This window comes from Pteropus vampyrus, unplaced genomic scaffold (genome assembly GCF_000151845.1).
Source record: "Pteropus vampyrus isolate Shadow unplaced genomic scaffold, Pvam_2.0 Scaffold10, whole genome shotgun sequence".
NCBI lineage: Eukaryota > Metazoa > Chordata > Mammalia > Chiroptera > Pteropodidae > Pteropus > Pteropus vampyrus.
Window position 1 is genome coordinate 1,772,619 of NW_011888791.1, and position 13,836 is coordinate 1,786,454.

The window sequence follows — 13,836 nt, forward strand, 5'->3', positions numbered from 1 at the left end:
GGAACATTTGACAAAATTAGTCATGTGTTGGGCCATAAAGCAAATTCTTACAAATGTCAAAAGTTTGAGATACTGAGAGTATACTCTTTGGCCAGAATGGAATTAAGCTATAAATCTACCTGACAATAACAAGAAAGTCCTCAAATGTTTGGAAATTAAACAGTATACTTCTAAATTAAAATAAAAATGGAAAAATACGTTGGATTAAATGATAATGAAAGTATGACATAGCAAACATGTAGCTATAGCTGACATTGTGATTAGAGGAATATTTATAACTTTGAATGCGTGCATTGGAAAGGATACAAAGATAAAAATGATCTAAACGTACCTCTCTAGAAGGTAGAGGAAAAAAAAAACAGCAAATTAAACCTAAAGACAGTAAAAGGAGGATAATAGAAATAAATGAAATGAAAAGCATTTGTGCTAGAGATAAAACGTACGGACAAATTTTAGCTCTTTGAATAGCCTAAAATAATGAATAAACTCTTTAACAAGTGATTGAAAATAAGAATTAAAAAATTGGTGTATTCAAGAAGAAAAATGTAGTGTATCACTGCAGATACTGCATACATTAAAAGGAAAATAAAAAGCTATTATGAATACCTTGATACCAATAAATTTAACAATTTAAGATTAATTGGGAAAATTCTCACAGAAATACAACTTAGCTAGACTAAGTCAAGAGAAAATAGAAAATATGAAGAGTCATATTTATTAAAATAGAATCTGTAATTGAAAATCTTCCCAAATTCACTAATCATCAGGGAAATGCAAAACCATAATGAGATTTGGGCCCACTGAAATGGCTAAAAGGAAAGACATCTTAGCAAGAATTAGAGCCACTGAAACTTTCATACATTACTGGTAGGAGTGTAAGTTGGCCTAAATACTCTTGTATTATTTGTCAGTGTTTGTCAAAGCTGAACATGGCTCAGCAGTACCACTCCAAAATTATATACTAAACAGATATACATAGATATTTGTGCCAAAGACAAATAGAAGACATTTATAGCAGCACTATTTGAACTAGCCCCAAATTGGAAGAAACCTAAATGTCTGTCAGCAGTAGACTGAATGAATAAATTGTATATTTGTATAATGGAATACTATATAGCAATGAGATTAAACTATTAGTACTCAGTTTTGAATGAAAGAAGCCATAAACTAAAGCATACATACTGTATTATTCTACTTAAAGTTCAAAATAGATGCAACTAACTCATGGTATATATATTATATGATACCATTAATAACAGTGTTCAAAAACAGATTAAGCTAAGTTATAGTAATAGAACTATAGATACTGGTTATTTGTGAAGAGTGAAACACGTAGTGGCTGAGAGGACCTTGAAGGGGAACTTTACACTGCCGGTTATGTTCTTTCTTGATTTGGGTCCCGGTAACAAGTGTGCATTTACTTTGTCAAAGTCTACACACTTAGGATTTGTACACCTTTCTGTATATATGTCATACTTCAATAAATTTTTATTTAAAACACACAGAGAAGTTAATTAGAAGGGGAAATAATTATAAAAACATTTTTATAAAGAAAACTCAGTTAAAGTTTTTCACTTGGAAATATTAAAATTAATTTTTTCCTTCAAGAAATATAATTTTTTAGCATGTTTGCTTTAGATTAGTTGGTTTAAAATCAAACTATTTTAAAGTTTTTGTTTAATACCCTCAAGTATTTTATTTTTTTGCTTTCTCAAGTCTTAACTATTCACATTCGTCATGCCCTAGGGATAGCCTTAACATTTAAATAGATTATATGTTTGCACGTGTGTATCACAGTAATAGTAAGAGGTTTCGTTCAGTTTATTTTGTTTTAATCATTGCAGCAAGCATTATTTTATTTTCTCAACAATTTATTGAGTATTTGCCATATACCAGATACTGTGCTCTGTATGTTCATCTGTAACTTCATCTTTACAATAACTCTCTGAGATAGAAAGGTGATATTCCTGTTGCAAATATGAAATAACCTAGTTATAACCTAGTTGCAAATATGAAATAACATAAATACCCTAATTCATTTAGTGATGATACAAAATTTTAACTTGCATCCTCTGAATATTCCAAGGTTAAGTGTCTTTTCTCTTCCACCTCAGACCTAGAAATACATTTCAGAGATGTTGCCTTATATTAATTTAAGTTGATTTTTATGTGCTTCCAAGTAAACATGCAATTAATTCTCTTAAGAATTAAGTACTGGAATGCAGAGTATGTATGTATAGATGAATGATGCATAATAATATAAAACTTATGTCTTCCATTACTTAAAATTCTCTGGTGGCTTCCCTTAGCTGTCAGGACAGATCCAGGTTCTGTAACTTAGTACCCAATCCTCTTTACAATCTTTCTGTCTTTTTCTCATTTTTAGTTCAGCCATATCAGATTATGTTAGCTTTGTACATTTTTGTAGTTCTTTGTTTTCTTTGCCTAAAATGTTCTTTTCTTGCCTTCCTTACTTATGTACTGTTTGCTTTCTAACAGTTAGGTTAAGCATCAGGTCTTCTCAAGGTTGTTAGTTGTTATCCACTGGGCTCAGTGCTTCCCGATTTCACTGTTTCACTTCTGTGGTTCCATAAGACCTAATAATTCTGTTGTTGCAGTTTTACTTATCTCCACACACTAACATTACTAGTTTTAGATTAGTGTTAGGGTAAGAACTATCTCTCTGATTTGATTTTGTTTCCCTGTTACCTAGCACATAAATGATAAATGTATTAAGATAATACTAGAAAGAAAAAGTAGAATCAATTCAAGTTAATATCTTAAAGGCTAGAATCGGGAATGTTGCACCTTTTTTGATATATATTAAATCAGCAGCTGAAGGTTTTCAAGGATGGTAAAGTAGATTATATATACTCTACAGCATATTAAAAGAAGAGAAAATGGATATGGGAAAACTTATCAGGAAGTTGTTAGACTAGGCCAAGTGGACAGTTATAATATATTTGAACTAGGGTGATGACACTGACAACAGAAAAGAAAAAATGGAGTGTACTGCTTGAGTAAAAGAACTTGACACTGCTTGAATTCAGGTTGGAGGAGAAAGAGTGGGTATACAGTGTTGGGTTAGGGAAGGAGAATGATGCAAGAAAAGGAAAGAACAAAAAAGTTTACAAAAAAGATTTTTGTTTCAGAGATAATACCTGGCATTTTTCTTTTCTGTGAATTCAAATAATCTTAAACCTTTTTTTTTTTTTTGCAGTCACATAAATTATAGTTAGTAAGGTATGATGTAAGATATATCATTGAAATAAAAAAGAGCTAGAACACTCATCATGGGTGAATCTGTGTGTACCTCTGCCTTTAGCTGTGGCATCAGTGTTCAGTTAAACTTCTTTAAAGTTTATATAAACATCAAAGCATTCTTATACTTCAGAAATTACTGAGAACTCTACTTCATATCAAATTGGTTGATTTTCTAATGGTACCTGGTAAATGTTTAGCACACAAATTCTATCTCCCTAATCCCTTGCCCAGATGCCACTTTTACATAAAGAGATTTTTTTTTTAACAGTAGCCTATTGCCACTGCCTCCATTCTCCACCCCATTTGGCAGTGGGGCGGTATTCTTAGTAGGAGAGGATGGAAACTAGCACCTCATTTATACTCTCAGCATTAACCATAATTACCTTTCCCCCTAACTCTAGTAACTATGCTCATAAAACTTCAGGAAAATAAAAAATAGTTTCTCTTAAGTAGTTGGTTAAACATGTTTAAAGATGTTTGAATGTATTTGGAAACAAAAATGATCTTCCATTTAGTATGATCCAGAGCTGTCATCTCGACAGTTTGGGGTGGAACTGTCCCGTTTGACCAGTGAAGACCGAACTGTTCCTTTAGTGGTGGAAAAGCTCATAAACTACATTGAAATGCATGGACTGTACACAGAAGGTATTTACCGAAAGTCTGGTTCAACTAATAAAATCAAGGAGCTTCGACAAGGTCTAGATACAGGTAAGATAGTGCCCTCCAAATCAAGACCAAATACTTTTATTCAAATAGATCAGTTTATGCTCTTAAAGTTTTCATTACATGTTGATCTTTTTGTTGCAGCAAGAAGAATGCAATCTTTTCTGTGGTGCTTATTTATCATCTTGTTACTTTCTAAAGAGACTTTGTTTTTATGTGGTCAATTCAGCAAACATTGAGTGTGTCATTTGTACAAGGCATTATTAGAGACTTCAGACAGATCTCATTTAATCTTTTTAGCAGTCTGATAAGATCATGATATTTGTAATATTCAAAAGAGAAAAATTTAGGCTCAAGGGAATTAATGAGCTATTGATTATGCAGGACACTGTGCTAATGTTTTTATACTAATCTCCACAACAACCCTGCAAATAAGGAATTATTATTCCCGTTCACAGATATATAAACTGAGATTTACAGAGGATCTTTCCCAAAGACTCGTTACCAATAAGTGACCAAGCTGGGATTTAACCATAGATCTTCTCAATCCCTTTTAAACAATTACCTGTTAGTCTCTAATTACTCTGACTCCAAGTAATGCTCTTTCCAGTGCTGCTGCTTGTTTTTCTACATTGACGACAGAGTTATTTAAACTAATAATTAGTGGGTTGAATATTTATCTGTATAGAACTCTAGCCACAGTCCAGGGGTTTGACTTTGGTTTCATTCTCAACTTCTACTCTTTACTACTATTGGAATAGATGTTTTTGAATCACATTATATACAGAGCTTGCCTCTGTATAGCCAAGAACCTATCCACATGCTTTTCCTTTCTAGTTTTTTTTTTTTAATAAACAAATCAGTGAGAAATGAATCAGTATGGAAATAATAACAGAAAATGCCTAGTAAAACTCAAGCAGGAGGTTCTGCCTACCAGAGACTCAGTCTATTCCAGTTTAAAGGCAGTTGCCAATTTGTCTCTTATACCTTGAGTCAACATAAATGAAAAATCATTCATCCTATATCCTCCCAATCATCTCGTCTGTATAATCTCAAAGAGTTTATAAATGAAATGGAATAAAGGCATTTTGTTTATATTTCCTGAGCTCAATTATTACTGTCCTTTTATCTCTAAGAATGACTTAAAATCACCCTTATTTTTAGAAAATGTCCTTGGCCTTTTTTCCACTTGTCATCTTAAGCATTGTTATTTAAAGTCTGCTTCACACTCTGATCCACACAGTAAGATAAGTATAGAAATTAAGAGCAAGCATTTAGAAACATTTACAGCAATTTAACAGTGCTTTGACTTGAAAACATGTGACCTTTCATTTTACATATCATTGGATCCACAATAGATTGGGAAAACAAACAAGCAAAAACTGTTTCTTTACCAGTTAGAAGCACTATTCCAAAACATTGGGATTAGATTACAGAGAATAGAAATTAGTCCGATTAGGAACATGAACACTTTATTTGATAATGATAGTTTCTAAAGTGAATTATTTGAATCTCTGCATATTTTTTCATGTTATCTAACTCGTCTATAAATAGATGCTGAGAGTGTAAACTTAGATGACTACAACATACACGTCATTGCAAGCGTATTCAAACAATGGCTTCGTGATTTGCCCAATCCACTCATGACTTTTGAACTTTACGAGGAGTTTCTTCGAGCTATGGGTAAGCACAGGCTTCCTGGATTTGAGAGGCTTGTACTTGGAAATGGAATGCCATCTTTGTTATAAATTATTTAGCCATTCTCTAGTGATTTAGTCTTTATAGATCCACAAGTAAGCTTTTGACCATAAATATGAAATGGCCATTGTACTCTCACTTATTCAAATTTTGATTTCTATATATTTGAACTAGGGTCATGACACTGACAACAGAAAAGAAAAAATGGAGTGTACTGCTTGAGTAAAAGAACTTGACACTGCTTGAATTCAGGTTGGAGGAGAAAGAGTGGGTATACAGTGTTGGGTTAGGGAAGGAGAATGATGCAAGAAAAGGAAAGAACAAAAAAGTTTACAAAAAAGATTTTTGTTTCAGAGATAATACCTGGCATTTTTCTTTTCTGTGAATTCAAATAATCTTAAACCTTTTTTTTTTTTTTGCAGTCACATAAATTATAGTTAGTAAGGTATGATGTAAGATATATCATTGAAATAAAAAAGAGCTAGAACACTCATCATGGGTGAATCTGTGTGTACCTCTGCCTTTAGCTGTGGCATCAGTGTTCAGTTAAACTTCTTTAAAGTTTATATAAACATCAAAGCATTCTTATACTTCAGAAATTACTGAGAACTCTACTTCATATCAAATTGGTTGATTTTCTAATGGTACCTGGTAAATGTTTAGCACACAAATTCTATCTCCCTAATCCCTTGCCCAGATGCCACTTTTACATAAAGAGATTTTTTTTTTAACAGTAGCCTATTGCCACTGCCTCCATTCTCCACCCCATTTGGCAGTGGGGCGGTATTCTTAGTAGGAGAGGATGGAAACTAGCACCTCATTTATACTCTCAGCATTAACCATAATTACCTTTCCCCCTAACTCTAGTAACTATGCTCATAAAACTTCAGGAAAATAAAAAATAGTTTCTCTTAAGTAGTTGGTTAAACATGTTTAAAGATGTTTGAATGTATTTGGAAACAAAAATGATCTTCCATTTAGTATGATCCAGAGCTGTCATCTCGACAGTTTGGGGTGGAACTGTCCCGTTTGACCAGTGAAGACCGAACTGTTCCTTTAGTGGTGGAAAAGCTCATAAACTACATTGAAATGCATGGACTGTACACAGAAGGTATTTACCGAAAGTCTGGTTCAACTAATAAAATCAAGGAGCTTCGACAAGGTCTAGATACAGGTAAGATAGTGCCCTCCAAATCAAGACCAAATACTTTTATTCAAATAGATCAGTTTATGCTCTTAAAGTTTTCATTACATGTTGATCTTTTTGTTGCAGCAAGAAGAATGCAATCTTTTCTGTGGTGCTTATTTATCATCTTGTTACTTTCTAAAGAGACTTTGTTTTTATGTGGTCAATTCAGCAAACATTGAGTGTGTCATTTGTACAAGGCATTATTAGAGACTTCAGACAGATCTCATTTAATCTTTTTAGCAGTCTGATAAGATCATGATATTTGTAATATTCAAAAGAGAAAAATTTAGGCTCAAGGGAATTAATGAGCTATTGATTATGCAGGACACTGTGCTAATGTTTTTATACTAATCTCCACAACAACCCTGCAAATAAGGAATTATTATTCCCGTTCACAGATATATAAACTGAGATTTACAGAGGATCTTTCCCAAAGACTCGTTACCAATAAGTGACCAAGCTGGGATTTAACCATAGATCTTCTCAATCCCTTTTAAACAATTACCTGTTAGTCTCTAATTACTCTGACTCCAAGTAATGCTCTTTCCAGTGCTGCTGCTTGTTTTTCTACATTGACGACAGAGTTATTTAAACTAATAATTAGTGGGTTGAATATTTATCTGTATAGAACTCTAGCCACAGTCCAGGGGTTTGACTTTGGTTTCATTCTCAACTTCTACTCTTTACTACTATTGGAATAGATGTTTTTGAATCACATTATATACAGAGCTTGCCTCTGTATAGCCAAGAACCTATCCACATGCTTTTCCTTTCTAGTTTTTTTTTTTAATAAACAAATCAGTGAGAAATGAATCAGTATGGAAATAATAACAGAAAATGCCTAGTAAAACTCAAGCAGGAGGTTCTGCCTACCAGAGACTCAGTCTATTCCAGTTTAAAGGCAGTCGCCAATTTGTCTCTTATACCTTGAGTCAACATAAATGAAAAATCATTCATCCTATATCCTCCCAATCATCTCGTCTGTATAATCTCAAAGAGTTTATAAATGAAATGGAATAAAGGCATTTTGTTTATATTTCCTGAGCTCAATTATTACTGTCCTTTTATCTCTAAGAATGACTTAAAATCACCCTTACTTTTAGAAAATGTCCTTGGCCTTTTTTCCACTTGTCATCTTAAGCATTGTTATTTAAAGTCTGCTTCACACTCTGATCCACACAGTAAGATAAGTATAGAAATTAAGAGCAAGCATTTAGAAACATTTACAGCAGTTTAACAGTGCTTTGACTTGAAAACATGTGACCTTTCATTTTACATATCATTGGATCCACAATAGATTGGGAAAACAAACAAGCAAAAACTGTTTCTTTACCAGTTAGAAGCACTATTCCAAAACATTGGGATTAGATTACAGAGAATAGAAATTAGTCCGATTAGGAACATGAACACTTTATTTGATAATGATAGTTTCTAAAGTGAATTATTTGAATCTCTGCATATTTTTTCATGTTATCTAACTCGTCTATAAATAGATGCTGAGAGTGTAAACTTAGATGACTACAACATACACGTCATTGCAAGCGTATTCAAACAATGGCTTCGTGATTTGCCCAATCCACTCATGACTTTTGAACTTTACGAGGAGTTTCTTCGAGCTATGGGTAAGCACAGGCTTCCTGGATTTGAGAGGCTTGTACTTGGAAATGGAATGCCATCTTTGTTATAAATTATTTAGCCATTCTCTAGTGATTTAGTCTTTATAGATCCACAAGTAAGCTTTTGACCATAAATATGAAATGGCCATTGTACTCTCACTTATTCAAATTTTGATTTCTTAGATACCGATTAAAACTTCATTGTCCTAAAAGCTTTCTGAGTTTCTTAGTTGCTTTTCACTAACAGATCGAAAGACTAGGGTTACAAACAATTAAAAGATTAAATAGATTTAAGAGTTAGTTTATGTTCATTTAAATTATGAATCTGGGGAAGAACACTATGTAAAGCTGGCTATTTTATGCCAGGCCTAACAGGTTATAGAATTTAGTTTTTCAGTGCTACAGATGTGTAGACCATTGATGAAGGCCTGCCCGGAAGTGTTTAGGCCCTAAGGCATGACTTCTCAACTGATCTATAAATTATATAGCAATTGATTAATTTTGACAAGGAATCAGTCTACCACAAAATGCCTGAAACACTAGGGCCTCTCTTTTCCCTTACTATAATCAAGGATTACTTGGATACAGATTAAAATTCAAGAGACTGCTTAGCGAACATAGAACTCAAGCAATGGGAGATTAGTGGTAACTGTGAGTTACCTGCCACACAGGTACAACTACCTCTTCTAAAACTCTAGAGCCAGTCTCCCCTGCTACCAAGCGTCTGTCCAGGAGGAAGAGGTAACATATAAGAGGGGACATTCAGTCTAATTTGCTGCTCTATGATTTTTAGGTCTTCAGGAGAGGAAAGAGACAATCCGTGGTGTATATTCTGTGATTGACCAGCTCTCCCGAACTCATCTCAATACACTAGAACGCCTCATCTTTCATCTAGTCAGGTAACTTCAAGAAGCAACAGAATGTTTCTCTTGGATTCTTTTAAATAAATGAAGAGCTCTTCCATTTGGAAAACTGATATCTTTTTTTTCTTCCTATTTATAAAGTCAGTGCCTCAAGTAGGTAGTTATGATTCCTGGAGCAGAAATCAGTGGAGTTGGACTGTATGTCAGATGCTTCTCTGCCCTACTTGAGCCAAGTAACAGCTTCAGCCCTATAGTGGCACTGTGTGGCTTAACCTGTTCTTTAACTCCTGAACTAGAAAGTTTGTATATCTGTTGACACAACCTTATTCGTAGGAGGTGGGTTCAGATAGTGCTTAGGAATTGACTGACCAAAGAGATTTCAGGAGTAGTCTCTCTTTCCCTGAGTGTAAATATCATCAGTAGTTGGGATAAATACTACTATATGAAAGTGCATTAAAGTCTTTGCGTTCTTCAGACATGTTTATCTAGTGATGGTGATTTCGAGCCATGGGTCACAGATCTCCCTTGATAAGCTGTCTGCTGGCCTACAATGCTTCAAGGAAGGAACAGAATGAAAGTGTGTTTTCCAGAGGCAAAGGAACAATGTTGGGGAAAGCCTACAGTATCTCCCTTCAACCGGCATGAATATCCTTCAGTACTGTGCAGTTAATGTTATACGTCTTCTTTCTCTCATCTTTTCTGCCTACCTCACTACTGTTTTCTCTTTTTATCCTTGTTTCACTTGGACTATTTTTTTGTTGTTATTCCTTAGGATTGCTCTGCAGGAAGACACTAATCGAATGTCTGCTAATGCTTTGGCCATCGTGTTTGCACCCTGCATTCTCCGCTGCCCTGACACCATTGACCCACTACAAAGTGTGCAGGACATCAGTAAGACTACCACGTAAGGCCAGTCACCATCACCTTTGCAAGACCCCAGGGACTTCTGAGTCAGTGAAGTTACTTTATCCAGATATCAAGCATAGAGAATGACTTCATAAATTCAGATTATTTTAAGAAGGTTGCTAGACACCCTGGGTTTTCTTATGCTGAAGATGAAAAACTTTCTTCAGATTCTATTCATCTGAACATTATTTGTTTTGAAGTCTTATTTTTAAAATTTGACTTTTCTTTGGGAGTGCTTATGATTTCTAAATATATTTTTAAATTCCATTTTACCAAATTACGTACACTTTGTATCTTCCTGTAATCTAGTCTAATTGGTTTTATGTCTCTGAATCCCTTTGTTCTTAGTACTTCAATATTCCTATATTTCTTCTTGGCCTTTTTTTTGTGTGCGGGCCTCTGCTTTCCTCCTAGAGAGGTAGTTCTTAACTTTGACTGAAAAAGCTTAAAAAAAAATACTGGTGTTTGTGTCCTATCCCCATAAAATCTAGTCTGATTTAATTGTTCTGGGGTGTGGCCTAGGCATTTAGCATCCTCAGATGGATGCTAAAAGTTCAGCCAAAGTTATGAACCACCATTCTAAACTCTGTCTCTGAGCTCATAAAATAAGGGATGATGATTTTTCTTTTATCTTCCATCTACCACACTTAACTGAAAAACAGTCTGTGGGTGCTACACTTTATTTGATTTACTTAAGCTCCTAACAGTTTCCTCTCTTCCCTGCTATTTCAGCTGTGTGGAGCTGATTGTTGTGGAACAAATGAATAAATATAAGGCTCGTCTCAAAGACATCAGTAGCCTGGAATTTGCTGAGAATAAGGCAAAGACTAGGCTGTCACTGATTCGTAGATCAATGGTAAGATGCACGACATGGACTCATGGGAAAATGGGAGCCTTCCTGGGGTTTTAAGTGTGTATTAATGGTGGAGAGAGAGATTATTCTCTGAATCTTTTTCACGTGAAACAAGTAAAAAAAAAAAAAAATCACCAAATCTCAGAGTATTATGGATGCCTCATATGTGATCTTTTAGCTCTCTTTAATTGTATGTACAGAATATATATACAGTTAAATGTGTAAAATTTTTAAAATCAAGTATTTGGATAAAATGTTGGTCATTTAATAGTATGCCCTTTTTTTCCCTGTCCGTTCTGTGAAGCCTTAACCTATACTAACTTTTTTCTCTACTTTCTTCAACCATCTGTTCCTACCCTCAACTATGTCACTTTTGGTGGTCCTGCCAGTACTCCTGCGATGTAGAGAACTTAATAAATGGCAAGAATATGATGTATAAGGAAATGGAATTCCATCTATGAGTCTATTATTATCAAAGATTCTTTAAGGGTTTACTGTTAGTTTTGAGAAAAGTCTTACAAAAATAATAATTTATTTTCCTCTATTTGCCCACTTTTCTGTTTAATAAATTCCTTTATAACCAATGACATATATAGATAATTCCAGTTCTCACTGGAACAATAATCAGTAGAATCTGAATAACTGGAAAACTACTGTCGCATTAAAGTTTAATTAGTCCCATTTGCTACCCTTCCCCTCAATTGTAAAACAAAATTGTAGTGATGAACACCCACTCAGATCGCCAGTAAATCTCTAAAGAGATGTAGGCTTCCCCATCATTATGCCTGTGCTTCTCCAGGGGCCCAGCAATACTTCCTCCATATCTTCATAGTTTATACTTAGATTAGTATTAAAGTAACTCTGCTTTTACTATTTAAACCACCTGGTTTAAATAATAAAAGCACTATTTAAACAATCACTCAACAAATGTCTGTTGAGGAACTTAGTGAAGGGTCTTTTCTAAAAACAGTCATAAACATAGACTTTTCCCAGTCAGTAAAGGTATTAAATAAAGCACATCAGAGGATATTATGTAAATCTTTTCCTCAGAAAATGAAAATAGAAACCCCATTTAAAAGTGAAACCCTTTCTGTAGTGTGAATTTTCAGAAGCTCAGTTCTGAGAAGCCGAATTTAGTAGTGTCCATCCAGGGAGAAAGGAAAGAGACCTTTTACTGTAAAGCTACTTTTCAAAGCAGGTAGACTAGCTGTGCTTTTTTTTTTTTTTTTTTTTTGCTGATGCTTGCAGAAGAAGTCCATTGAAAGATTAACCCTTCTCTTTTAATAGGGTAATGACATGTACATTCTAACCTTCTGCTTTCCTTTTCATGTCCTTCCTAATCCAGAAACCTGTACTAATTGCAGTTAGATTTATGACCATTACCCGCAATTCAGTCTCGGTATGTATTAATATTGCAATGTGTCACAGCCACTTTACATTATTGTCTCTCATCCATCCAAGAGTTGTTCTGCTCTGTCTAACATCCATGCCTGTCCACCCTCCATACACAGCCCCAGTTCAGGTCCCACTTCCTGACCAGCTTTCACTTCCTTTTCTCTTACTCTCTTTCTTTAGAACCTTCATTTTCCTTCCTCTCTATCATACAGTTGAACAATCTTCATTTATAATATACTGGTTTTTCCTCTTTCTCAGATAAGCCTCTTTGTGGTTTCTTCTTTGGTTGGATCATTAAAAGGTGAACATCGAAAGCATTGAGTTACCAAATTTCTGCTTTTGAGCTTTGTTCTCATCAATCTCCTCTACTTTATTACTTGAAATACCTATTGCTACTTCTAGCATCATTATTAGTAATGCTTATTTATCCATTCATATCTGTGACTTGAATGGTGTCTTCCTAGGCACAGAAGCATGGCTCTTATCCACTTGACATTTTTCAATAGACCAGCAAATAATAATGAGCAAATTGATGGACTGATTCTAGACTTAAATATCACAGTATAATAGAGTTCATACCAGAATTACACAAAAAAGGAATAGAGAGTTGGAAAGCTAAGAACACCAGTATACATGGAAACTAATTTCAGAGACTCTCCATCTATGTGTAACCAGTTCACTGAGGATTTCAACTTGCTGGCATATAAATATAAATCAGTTTTGCTTTTTATCTGGTAACTGCCTTTCAACTCTGCTATGCCAAAGTCCCCTTTCTGCTGGATATCAGCTACCTTAACAGCAACTTCTTACTATTCCATAATACTCAAATGCTCTAGTCACATTCTAATATTTAAGACTTAGTTCTGTTCATATTATAAATTTAGTCACAGACTTGATGTAGTACTGTTGTCACTTTCTCCCAGGACAATTAGACCTTAATCTGGACTGAAAACTTTGGGGGTAGGTGAGTAGTGTTTTCTTTCCCTACCCCCCCCCACCCCACACACACACACTTCTGCCCTTCCTCTTTCTTGTGCTTTTTCTTCCTCTGGTGTTGAAACTGGGAGGAGTGATAGGAGAGGCAGAATTCTGCATGATACCCCAGTGTGAGGTGGCAGTTCTCTTTCTTGGTTGTTCAACACTATTATTCAAGCTTATTGTCAACAGGCTAAATGAGATGAGTGGTAGCTCCAGTTTACCCTGCTGAAAGTGAGCTCAATCGTATCACATTTCCATAGGCATTCGCAGTCCTTGCAAGATTTGGTCACATCTTCTGGCTAAACCTGACTGATGGTATTCTTACCATGTGACTCAGATTTTTTTTTCAAGACTTTAATCAAATCTACCTCCCATGGCCAATTCTCAGACCTACAGCACATTGGGAGAAAG

General features: G+C 34.7%; 1 protein-coding gene across 1 annotated transcript in view; it reads left to right on the forward strand.

Moving 5' to 3' along the window:
- Nucleotides 1–13,836, forward strand: part of MYO9A (myosin IXA) — a 245,311-nt gene that overhangs the window by 205,540 nt on the left and 25,935 nt on the right. The window contains exons 34-38 of the mRNA XM_023521568.1: nucleotides 3,780–3,972; nucleotides 5,482–5,610; nucleotides 9,224–9,329; nucleotides 10,066–10,197; nucleotides 10,932–11,055. Coding sequence (XP_023377336.1) covers nucleotides 3,780–3,972; nucleotides 5,482–5,610; nucleotides 9,224–9,329; nucleotides 10,066–10,197; nucleotides 10,932–11,055 — 684 coding nt within the window. The remainder of the gene's footprint in view (nucleotides 1–3,779; nucleotides 3,973–5,481; nucleotides 5,611–9,223; nucleotides 9,330–10,065; nucleotides 10,198–10,931; nucleotides 11,056–13,836) is intronic.